The 12,852-nt window shown below is 35.8% G+C and overlaps 1 protein-coding gene across 1 annotated transcript; it reads left to right on the top strand.

Annotated features, from left to right (window-relative positions):
• The first annotated feature begins 8,902 nt into the window (after positions 1 to 8,902).
• LOC141390731 (protein cereblon-like) lies at positions 8,903 to 10,811 on the top strand. The gene is made up of 4 exons (XM_073963667.1): positions 8,903 to 9,510; positions 9,571 to 9,735; positions 9,796 to 10,287; positions 10,355 to 10,811. Exons 1-4 carry the CDS (start codon positions 9,440 to 9,442, stop codon positions 10,767 to 10,769), a joined length of 1,143 nt encoding a protein of 380 aa, XP_073819768.1. The 5' UTR covers positions 8,903 to 9,439; the 3' UTR covers positions 10,770 to 10,811.
• The last annotated feature ends 2,041 nt before the right edge of the window (positions 10,812 to 12,852 follow it).

Here is a 12,852-nt window from a genome sequence, read left to right as displayed (position 1 = left end):
ATAAAATTGTCGAAGAGTGCAATTTATACGAGCAACCACAGAATTAATGTGAGATTCAAATGTAAGTTTGTCGTCTAATATAACGCCCAAACATTTCATATTGTGTACAATGTTAATATTTACTCCTTGGTATGTCAGATGGAAATTAGAGAAATCCCTATTTCCAAATAGCATTGCATTAGTTTTGGAAACGTTAACACAAAGTCGATTGGCCGACATCCAGTCACTTAAAATGTTCATACCGAGATCAATTTTGGATTGTAAAACATTTATGTAAGTGTAATCACCGGAAAAAAGGAGTTGAACGTCGTCGGCATATGCATAAGGCACGCACCAACTTTCCAACTGACTGAACAGGTCATTCATAAACATTATAAATAAAAGTGGCCCCAACACCGAGCCTTGGCGAACTCCACTCTTAACTGGAAGTATATTAGAACAGTTGCTCTTCAAAGAAACAAATTGTTTCCTACCGTGAAGTTAAGAATACATTAATTTGCATGCATTTTTGCTAAATTGGTATGCATTGCTAAGCTTACTCATGAGGCAGAGATAGTCTACCTGGTCAAAAGCTTTCTCCAGATCGAGGGAGACTAAGACACAAAGCTTATTGTTTGCGAGATGCCTTTTTACAGCATCGGTTAAACCAACAAGCAACATATTAGTACTTCTACCGTTTCGGAACCCGCACTGACAATCGTTTAACAATGACTTTCTTTCAATGTACGATATAAGTTGCTTTCGTAAAACATATTCTACCACTTTGGAAAGAACAGGTAACAAGGCAATAGGTCGATATTCAGGAGACAAAGTATTTTTTTCTTAATCGGATTAATTTTCGCCGTCTTCCAAGCAGATGGAAATGTGGAGGTCTGAATAATAGAATTAATAATATGTAATAAAAATCCTGATATGTGAGGAAAAACCAGTTTAATAAATTTTTTTGTGAAATAATCGCAGCCAGCAGCATTAGATTTTACTTTGGCAAATGCATCAACCATTTCACTGTGGATGATACATGAAAAAGAAAACCCGTCATCATTATCAGGGAAATGTAGCAAATCCTCTAGCCCACCTTGAGGATCTAATTGATTATTAATAAACTGCATATTCATTTCATTAGCGTCCATTGCATCATTCACAGAATCCGTTGAGCTATTGCCGATTAAACCAAAGTTTCTAAAAATGTTCCACATGTCCTTTGGACCGGTGCAAGATTCGAAAAGTCGAGAATGTGCTTTCCTCTTAAGTTTTCTTTTGAGATTCTTTGTACGATTTCTTAATTTACAGTAAACTTTCCATCTATCCTCGGAATTATTTTCAAGGAAAGCTTTGTATGCCAGATCAGTCAAGGATTGGCTATAACGGACTTCGGGGCAATGTATCCAATTTTCAGTGCTGAAATTAATTCTCCTAACCTTCTTAGGAAACGCAGTGTGAATATAGTTTAAGCTTTGATTAAGCAAGTTTAACTGGTCCTCAACACAGGAAGTGGTTAAGATTGATTCCAATCCAGAATTATTAACCTTTTCCTCCAACTCTTGAATACAATAGTCATTGTAATCAATAAATTCATAAAAGGCCTCATTGCGTCTAAGCGGGCATTTAATAGACATAAAAATAAGGGCACGTTTCGAAATATTTGGACATAAAACTTGACCCGAAAGCTGTATAGAATCGTACTGCGATACTAAAAAGTAATCAATCAATGATGTAGACTGGTGAAACGTGTCGAAATGTGTTGGACAATTATTATGCAGAATTGTCAATCCAATTCTAGAACATGCATGCCGAACTGAAGAAGCTGACGAAATGTCAAACAAATTGTTATTAAAATCGCCCATTATAATTACATTATTGTACCGTACAAAGAGATCAGAAAGATCAGCTTCAAACGACGAAAAATTACCATTGGGCAAGTACACTACACCAATTAATAGTGTACCCGAATTCACAATGACTTCTACAAACAAACATTCAACAGAACCAAAGTTATTACCAACGTACACAGTTTTGTATGTAAGTTTTTTGGAAATAAGCAATCCCAATCTCTCCTTCACTCTCTTATTATCTTTCTACTTCTCCCCTGTCTCTTCACTTTCCGTCTACTTTCTGCTATCCAAAACTAATCTCCATCTCCTTAGCTTATTTTCATTCCATCACCAGTATCTATCATCACCACAACCGGATCTGCAACTACTTACTTCACCTACAACCATCAACTACATATCAATTTTCAACACTACTCAACACCCAGGATGATCACAATGGACCACAAGGTCTCCGAGTGGAGTGGCCACAGATGTGTGGAATTTCTTTACAAAATTCAACGAAAGTCAAATTGCTGCTCTAACTCCAGAGCATGAAGATGCAAACATTGGATGGTACAATAGGTTCGCTAGGCATCCCTATTATGGCCCGCTTGGAGTCAATTCTGGCGTTATGCTCATGAATCTAACGCGAATGCGACATTTTAAATGGGAAGAACATGTTCTTCCTATACATAAGGAATACAAACTAAGGATAACATGGGGCGACCAGGACATCATCAATATTCTCTTTTATTACCATCCAGGTAACTTTAGTAAAATATTGTCCTGCTTCCAAAACTGACCGGCATTTCTCTTTTTAGAAAAATTATATGTACTGCCTTGTGAATACAACTACCGTCCAGACCATTGCATGTATATGAGTGTTTGCAATTCGATTGATTCAAACAAACAACCCCTTTTTCGGGCTGTATTTGAAACATTCGAAAATTATCAAATTGGTTCTGATTCATATACTCATTTTCTCAAACCTCCAAAATGAAGTTATTGTTCAAGAAAAAATGTCGAAGGGACCTACCAACATCAATAACTCTGTTGAAGAACAACCCCATAGCCATAAGGAAAATGAAACAGCTGATGGTGTTAGTACTAGCAGAAGCCATACTTTGGATTTGAGTCCCGAAGCAGGAGAAGAAGAACAGCAAATAAAAGATGCTGGCATTGATCCGAATTACCCACGGATATTAGTTAGACGTGTCTCTCTACCATCCAACAATGATGCCAATGCAGAAGAACCCTCAGCAATGGAAGAGGATAATGCTGCCAATGCCGATGTGGTGTCAATGTGGTCACCAAAAGTCAGGGAACGGAATATCAATTGCGAGGCAAATCAAGTAGAGGTATCACAAAAAGGTGTCTTGGCCATTTGCCAGAGATTCAAATGAATTCGAGAAGAAAAATGAAAGGCAAAGGTGGCAGTGCAAATGCGACACGCAACAAACAAATTGTCAAGGATGAAAAGAGTAAGGTAAGCAAGCAACTAAATATAAAATTAATGCCGATAAATAAAAAATTAATGTGTTATTTCTCTCTATTTTAGGAATTCATTGCCGATGTTCGAGAGGCGAAGAAGAAAATCATTGCTGCCCACAAAGTGGAAGATGGTGGTGATGATTTCATACCACTGGTATGATGATTTCAAAACCCAGTGTATTGGATCGTTTCAAACCCAAGCCACTTAAAAAGAAAACATAGACTATTTTAGTTGTTAAGTTCGAAGTTTTTTTTTATAGAAAATATATGTATGTAAAATAGAAATATTAAGCTATGGTTAATATATATTTACAATATCCAGATATACGTTTATCTGTTATACTTGATTCAGTTGATTCAGCTGTGTCTATTATTTGCCACGCGAAAAAATGAACTTGATGCGCAACAACTCAGGGCAATTAGTGTGGAGTATAGAATAAAACATTTTCAATAAACGTTGTTCAACATATATGTTAAAGGGAACTCCCAAAAAATGCAGTGAGTAGCTGGAGACATGATCATAACGCTTTAACTTAAAAACAAAACGCAAAATCATGTTATACAACCTCTCAATCTTTCTTAAATTGTCCTGGCAAGTGCCAGAAACTATCTCAATACAATATGACACACGAGACATAAGCAAAGCAAATGCAAGACGTTTCCGAATAAATTGCGGCAAATACAAATTGCTACAGTACAACTTGCGCAAGGTGGATACTATACCAGAATAAAGAAATTGAATATGGAAATTGAATATGCAATGAAAATTATCTTTCAATTTCTTAATCAAAAGTTGGTAATCTACCCTATCGAAAGCTTTCGATAGATCAAGAGCTACCAAAACACCAAAACTACCAGCATCAACAGCCTCCCTAATTGTGTCAGTAAGATGCATATAGACCCCATATAGCGGTACCTCCCGATTTTGATATTTTGAAAGGTTTAGCCTCATTATAACCCCTAATTGAATGAAAATTGGTATATTTTTTTAAGGTTACTAAATATTCTACTAGGAATTGTTCAGAATAGGCCTACGTATCGATACAGCCCTCATATAATGGTTAAAATCGATTTTTATCTGTTTGTTTTTATTCAACAGACAAACATTCGACGTTGCTGTGTGCCAAATTGCAGATCCAAAGACCCAATGCAATATGGAACTATGCACGCCGTAAGAAAAGAGTGGATACCATTGTTAATGGCAAAGTACCACACAATACGGCAGGAAAATGAATTGCGAAGTATTTGCTACAAACATTTTAATGGTTGTGATATTTCACCAGCAACCAAAAGAATTTTTAAAGGCGCTCAGCCATATCTGCCCAACCTTGATGCGATCAGAGCACAAGAAGAAGCACAAAATAATATTGAAATGGTAATTGCCAATGCTGAGGTTAACGGAATACAACAAAATAATGTTGAAATTCCTAATGATGAAAATGATAGAATGAGTATTGACTTTGACTTTGAGGGATTCAATGATGATGAAATAAATAGCATTCAACTCATAGATATTCAAAATGATGAGGTACCCGGACCTGAAGTACAGGTACCAGGACCGGTGCCCGGACCTGAACTAGAGGTACCAGGACCGGTACTCGGACCTGAACTAGAGGTACCAGGACCGGTACTCGGACCTGAACTAGAGGTACCAGGACCGGTACTCGGACCTGAACTACAGGTACCAGTACCGGTACTCGGACCTGAACTAGAGGTACCACGACCGGTACTCGGACCTGAAGTACAGGTACCAGGACCGGTACTCGGACCTGAACTAGAGGTACCAGGACCGGTACTCGGACCTGAACTACAGGTACCAGTACCGATACTCGGACCTGAACTAGAGGTACCACGACCGGTACTCGGACCTGAAGTACAGGTACCAGGACCGGTACTCGGACCTGAACTACAGGTACCACGACCTAATTGGGAAGAAATTTTCGAAGACATTATCAATGGCTCTATTAATCCTCCATATAATGAAGTGCAGAGGAAAGCAATAATGATATCTTTATTATCATCAAAAAAAAAAAATACAAAACACAACAGAGACGTATGCCATTGCGACTTCAATCGGCTGAAGATTTGGAAGCATTATACCCGCAGTGCCCAATGGGTTTTAACGAAACAACAACAGCAGTTTTAAGAACAATTTTATCAGAAAAAACCGAAGAAGAAAGGTTATGCGTGCTTTCCTTTGATGGGTTCAAACTTTACAACAACAAAGAAGTTCAAATGTTCCTATTAACCAGCCTTTGCGGTAATTGGCAAATTTTTATGGGTGTTCATTATAGGGAAACGTTTGATAAAGACGACCTTCAACAAATGTTGACCACAATATACCGTGCGGCAACAGATATAAATGCAAACGTCGTATTAACAGTATGTGATTGCCAACACACACATTTAAACTTATTGCAACCTATTGTTCATGGTCACCAAATGTATGCGGCTGTACCAGGATACGGAATGCGGTGGGCATTCGATGTAATGCATTTGTTCCACAATTTTATAAAATCTTTGCTTCTATCGGATATATATTATGGCAATCCTGCTATACAGGCCAATGGAAATGTACTATCGACATATACAACAGGGATATACCTAACAGCGAAATATAGATACACACGTGTTGATGTAAGACATTACGAAAACATTTTAAATGACAGAGTTAGGAATTTGTTGCAATCAAGAAATATAAATAGTGATGCAGGAATAAATGCTACAATAGAAATTATTAGACAAACAATACCCTTTATGAATCTTCTGTTCAACGAAAGACGACATTTGTATGGAGCAAAAATATTGATTTTAACTAATTTCCTCACATTTTTGCGAAATTTATCCTTTCACTTACAAAAATGCTTTGTGGCAACTATAGAATCATTGCTGCACCTTCTGGAAAATAATGAAAATATGTATGTATCATCATGTTCGACTCATTACACTATCGAACATTTTGGATGTGAAGTATCATTCTGTTCGAGACCCAATATGACGTATGCAAAAATTTTGTACTCAAAGTCAAGATATGACGCAGCAGTAGAAAACACCGAATCATTGCATCTACAACTTTTCTTTAAGGAGGACAAATTCCCACCATGAATGGAACAGCTGCTTATCAAATGATTCCTTTCAGTTATCCACGATGATAGCCAAACTAATCGATATTCAAAAGATGGGAACACAAGATATACATAAAAAATTTTCGTTTTTTTCCATTTTCAACACTTTACTTTAATGTTGCAATAAAGAATTTTACTCGTAAAAGTAATATTTTTAGCAAAAATGTATTAAGTGCCATGAAATCACTTTTTAGTTTTGAAGAAATACATTTGATTGAATAGGAGAAAAGTTTTTGCGTTTCAAATTAATTCTATTGTGGAATTTACTCATGTACAATGACTTCAGATTATTGATTACAACTCATCAATACCATTGTTATTTTAATGTCTACGTATATTCCGTGGGAAAAATTTTGATGTTATTTATATCTATATGTACATATATTGGTAGTACCATGGTACAATAATTCTTAGGTAGGCCACAGCTAACAGCTGATTACAATTTTTTTTGTTATGGCTTAATCTGTCAAAACCGTGTTGACATGCAGAGTTGATATTTATTATTGATCAAAAAATTCAACTCTGTTTTGTTTTCATTTCAACATTTCGTTCTTCTTCTTCTTAGTTTACTCATCCGTTATCATTCATCAAAACAATTGTGACGTTTTAAGCCATAGCGACAGGGTTGTATTTTTTTGGCGATTCTCATACCTGGCCTACCTATGAATTATTGTACCATGGGTAATACATTGAGATAGTAAATTTCTGATCTAGCAACGGCTTAAACAAAATTGTGAAACAAATGGTGCACCCTTATAAACTACATGACCTTTAATTACGATAGACAATATCTTCTCATGTTGCATTCATCATATACATACATATAGTTAATGCTAATTTTATTTTATATTTGTACAACGCACATGTATATTGTGGCGTTATTTGTATATTTTGGAGGCTTCAATAAATTTTAACTAAGTGGACACCACATTTTTCAAATTACCACGAAGTCCAATAGAAATGCATGGACGAATTTGGAAACACTGCATAAATACATATCTTCTTCAGGTTCTTCCTATAAAATTCTATTGCTGTTATCTTTCCCTTCCATTACCTTCTATTATATTCACCAGATTGAAAGTTCCAACTATTGATTTCTGTAAATTTCTGTAACTTTTTCAATGTTAATTGCATCATTATAAGTTTCATCTACATATATATATGGATGATTTTTTAGAACATTTTTGTCTGTGACAATTGCCACCTTTACTCTCACCTCATTATTTTAAGTATCTTTTATCGTTACAATGTAAAGCATTACTTTCAGCAGAAACATTTTACCTTCGTTTCAATTTCGATGTCAAAAACCATTTCACTTTTATTATAAGGATTTTCATCAGTTCTTTTTAAGGCCGAAAACTGAGCATTGTATTTAAACCTACCATGCCAATATTATTCTATAATTCCACTTTGCCCTCTTCAATTTATGAGCAGTAGTGGCAGAAACACCGACGCTAATTCTTTTGCGATGTGCTATAAAATACACTTCTCTGAAATCGTTTCTGTTTTCATTTCTTTGCAATGGTGTTCAATGTCGTACTGTACCTTATTTGCGAATTAATAATTGTATCCAATCAATATTTACGGCACGCAGAAACCATAATGTCCAGGGAAGATATTCACGGATAACACAGAGGTTTGTATTAATTCCTATCTTCTCCATTCATAAAATTTTAATATATAAGAGTAATCCCTTTTTTTGCTATAGAAAACATCACTCTCTACTCAGACGGAAAACACGGTGAAACGTCCATGCTAATACCCAGCAAAAAGTTTGCATCCACGGAAGCAGTTAAATCACTGGTGCAAGTGTCACGAAGTGCTTCTTTTTCTATGAATTCCTCAGTGAATTTTACAAGGGAGCGCGCAGAAAGGAAGCACTCCAGTTTGCTTCCGCAGCACGCAGTTAGGAAGCACTCCATTTTGCTTCCGCAGCACGCAGCTAGGAAGCACTCCATTTTTACAATTTTTACCACTTTTACGAGTTTTGCGTTCCCGTACACCAAATTTGTATGAAAATCGTTTACGACTTTTACCACTTTGTAAAGTACGGGAACAGGCCATTAATAAGACATTTTAATTTTATTCTTACTTTAATTTCATTTGTTGAATGAAAATTGAATTTTTTATCGTTTATACATAAAAGTGCTTGTTGGATGTAATCCAAATGTGAGGAAAAGGATTGCCTTTTTCATTAGTCCACTGGAAGCGCATCCATGCATGTAATGAAATCCTCACTCCAACTTGCACCACTTCCATTTTTTTTTGCTGGGTAATGGCCGGACATTGCAGTTTGAAACAGAACTTTTGAGGAATCGCCTTTATTTTCCACCACGCTAGATTTCTCAAATGCCCAAGGGGCAAAGTGATCTTTATAGCTCCAACTAGATAAATCAACAGATAGAAGCATTTCAAAACGTATGCCATTTCCTCGAAAAGACACGATAGAATTGACTGGAAGACTGCCGAAAGCCAAAAGGGTAGAACTGTGGAAAACAAAACGTGTATTCTTTGCCACCAGTCTGATATTATGATATTATTCCTCACAACAAAATTGTGGATGAGGAAGACGTCATGATCGGGTGGTAGAGATAATGCTGTCTTTTGTTGGGATATACGTACCCGGCGGCTCGAACCCGTAGAAATGATGCGTGAAGCTAAACATTGCATTACAACGGTGTTGAGTAATGAGAATAAAATAATTACCTCATCTTTAGATGGTTGTATACGTCATTATGATATACGTGCTGGGGAATTGACAGTGGATAAAGTGGGAGTACCCATAACATTCTTGTGCATGACCAGGGATGAACAGTGTTTGGTTGCAGTATGTCAAGATAGTGTTGTTCGTCTGCTGCGCTTCACCCCCATTCTTTTAGAGACGACGACATCAAATGTTCCCAAGAAGAACTACGTGAAGATTCACCCGAAGAATTGGACGAAAATGAAAACTCTCAAGATGATGGACTGGAAGAAAATGAAAACACCCAAGAAGGAGAGGAAGAAGACGATATGGATGAAAATGAAAACTCCATAATGGACAGTGACTCCTCAACATTACCGCTGAAAATCATTAAAGTTAGGTAGGTATGATCTTCAGAATATATTGTAAAATTTTGACTAATATCCGTAATATGTTCCAGTCGCAAAAAACGCTACAGTTGTGGAGTATGTCCAAAAATGTTCGATCGTGCCACCCGCATTGAAGAGCATTTAGAGAGGAAACACAAATATTCATTAAAAGATATCAAGCAATGGATAGAAATTGTCGATGGCGCTGATAATGTAACGAAACGTGAAAATTTCAAGTAGGTAACGATTTTATGCAGGTTGCGGTGATGGTAATTTGATTGATTTTTTTTTTTTAGGAAAGAAAAAGATGCTGAACATAGTCAAAGTGAAGAGGCCAATGAAGAAGACAATATGACAATGGAACAAGAAGAGGAAATGAATGAAAATGCGGTACGTTTTGATACAAATCTTCCGGCAGAACATTCTTATTTGGGACCGAATATGAATCGTGTTTCTGGTGTCAACTATTTAGATGCCGATCAATATATCAAATTGCGTTTATTTATCCATCAACACGTTTTGTTTCCTGGTGAAGTTCTGCCGTTTATGGTTGATAGCTCCACAACCATAATAGAAGGTGACATAGATGCACAAAATGGCATTCTGTTTGGTGTTTGTTTTCCCACACTGACAAATAACAATGCCGCAAATGCTGAGAGGAAAAACGACCATTTACTGTATGGTGTTACTTGTCAAATTTACGAGTTGGGAACCGATGATCGTGGCAATACATTGATCAAGTCTAGAGCATTGCAGAGATTTGTGACAAAAGTTAATGATTTGACAGTGTAAGTATGCGGGGGAAATTTGAGAAACATGTACTGGCTAATAATCCAAAACATATTTTCCTTTCAGACCGCTTGAATACATAAATTCACATCACCGCATGAAATGTACGGGTTTTGTTAAAATATTACCCGATATTTATCTACCCGAACCATTGAAACAAATGAATATGGGTTCAATGAATCGTTTTCGAGATAATCCGTCAATGCAAGAACCCTATAGACGTTTTCAGGCCGCCACTACACAATGGCCGGCCCATGTCTACGAGACACATAATATGACAACAATTATTGAAAAAGCTCGTACGCAATTGGCGCAGCACAAAATCGACACAATGCCCACAGATCCAACCCAGTTGTCCTATTGGTTAGTGCGTAATCTACATTTGCCGGAGAAAATGTTGAAATCAGTATTCTTGGCTAATACCGTGAATACACGTTTAAAATTAATTGCCAGTACATTTAAGGAGGTGAGATTTTCATGAATAGTTTGTGGGTTATTATGAGTGAAAACTCCTTTAAGTTGAAACGGCATAGAGGCAAAACTCACGGGAAGTTTTCATTCAGAATAACCCCCTTTGTGTTTTCTGGAAAGTGAAAATTTTAAACGTCAAATGAAATCCAGATGAGATTTCATTTGACGTTTGGGCTATGAAATTGACAGTTGAAATCGAGTGGATTTCGTAAATGTAAACTTAGCATAAGTGTTTTAAAGTATAAATCATAAATTGATCAATTTAAAATGTATATTATATTTCTTCGCAGATTTTTACATAGATTCAAGCTGACAAAAGAGGCTTTCCGTTATGTACTTTCTTGTTTGCCATAATATTATATGTGTCTAGTTATTTGCAAATTATTGCTATAGCAATAACTTGCAAGTTCTTAGTTAAGAAATGTAAACAAAGTGTGATAACAGACAACTTTCTTTAACAATTTGTGTACAATCTATTGGTAAACAGACAGATCCATTTTTGAATTCTTACCTTTCGACACAATATTTTATTCTTAATTGGGGGCCCCGCGGCATTTAATTTAGTTGCAAGTTGCTCCAAGAAACCATTGTCATACCCAAAGGAACACAATTTGTGAAACACTGGAAGAAAATTCAATGTTTTATATGGTTTAAGCGACCCAATTTTATTTTTTATTTTATTTTTAATAAATTATATTAAAAATAAGATTTAATAACAAAATATATAAAAACCTGAATTATTTAGCCATATGTCGATAAATTACCCACTGTTGATTGAAACAATGGATTCTTGACCGTTGTGTCGTTTGAGTTGGGAGCTGTATAACTTTTCAAATTGTTTTCAAAGCTTCTTCTGCGAAGTACTATAGCCCATATAGTGGAAATAAGAGGTCCCAACTAATTCTTGGAAGTTCGTATTCGCATTAAATTTAAAGTTTCCCCGACGTTTTTAGCCACAATGTGCCGATGGCCTCAAGGGGTTTACACCAGGATGTATTGTGTTTGCCAATATTCGGTTGTGTAACTTTTTTATTATACGGCAAACAAAAGAACGGTTGATATTAAACCACTTTCGGAATGAATATTTTAAAATTTAAATTGTTATACGAGGGGAAACAATTTTATTTGGGGGTATTATGATATTTTCTCCAGACCATGGGAAAAGTGGTAGAAAGTGGCGACACTGTTAGAGGATAACAATGCAAATTCTTTCTAAAATGACACTACCATGCCCCAAAAAGTAAATTTAAGTCAAAAGTACATCTTATAGAAACAAATAGCATAATCATTTCTAATAATATTCTATTGTTGCTTTTGTTTTGCAATCCCCATCAGTGTTGCCGTTCGACAATTATTTTTCGGCCCAAAATTTTCCTAAAAACGGCCCAAAATGACCTAAAACGGCCCAACATTAAAAATTAAAACAAAAATATAAGGTCTGTTCCAGAACTGCAAGAATCTACTAATTTCTACTATTTTTTCCGATAACATAAAGGAAAAAAGGTTATCGTAGTAAAAAATAGTAGATTCTTGCAGGTTCTGGAACAGAGCAATATATTTCTCGTAGATACCTTTTATTACTTTTAGAAAAATCGCAAAAAAAACTGTCTGAGATATAATGATTGGAAGGCAAAAATTTATTGTGATTTGAATGTAGCATATAAACTTTAAGTGCGTGTTTCTCGAAACGGCGTTTTTGAAGTCGGTGCCAACGATAGCTCTAAAACGAGTTGACCGATCTTCATATGACCTTATTATATTATTCATGTGAGCTTATTAAATACATAAAACGCTTGCCTTTAAACGAGACAGATTAAAAAAAAAAATATTTTGCCAAATTTTTTAACAAAAACAGTCAATTTTTTTCGTTAAAATCGAAATTGTGACTTTGACAGCTCAAAATTTTTAAAAAAAATATTGTTTTAATTCTGTTTTATTAGGTCCCTAAAGCGCATACAAAAATATAGTATGATCGGCCCATCCGTATTCGAGCTATCGTTGGTGCCGCAAAACGCTTTTACAAAAAGATGGTTTCGCAGATGGCCATTAACCTCAAGAATATGCACTATTTTTCAACAACAAAAATTGCAAAG

Source organism: Musca autumnalis, unplaced genomic scaffold, assembly GCF_047663935.1.
Source record: "Musca autumnalis isolate F117 unplaced genomic scaffold, ASM4766393v1 scaffold_1, whole genome shotgun sequence".
Taxonomy (NCBI): domain Eukaryota; kingdom Metazoa; phylum Arthropoda; class Insecta; order Diptera; family Muscidae; genus Musca; species Musca autumnalis.
This window is presented reverse-complemented; position numbering and strand designations above follow the sequence as displayed.

Bases quoted from the DNA above. Each gene is read 5' to 3' on its own strand.
- LOC141390731 (XM_073963667.1), top strand. From the start codon at position 9,440: ATGGATGAAAATGAAAACTCCATAATGGACAGTGACTCCTCAACATTA. The intron at 9,511-9,570 runs GTAGGTATGATC...AATATGTTCCAG, and splicing joins CTGAAAATCATTAAAGTTAG to TCGCAAAAAACGCTACAGTT. The intron at 10,288-10,354 runs GTAAGTATGCGG...TTTTCCTTTCAG, and splicing joins AAAGTTAATGATTTGACAGT to ACCGCTTGAATACATAAATT.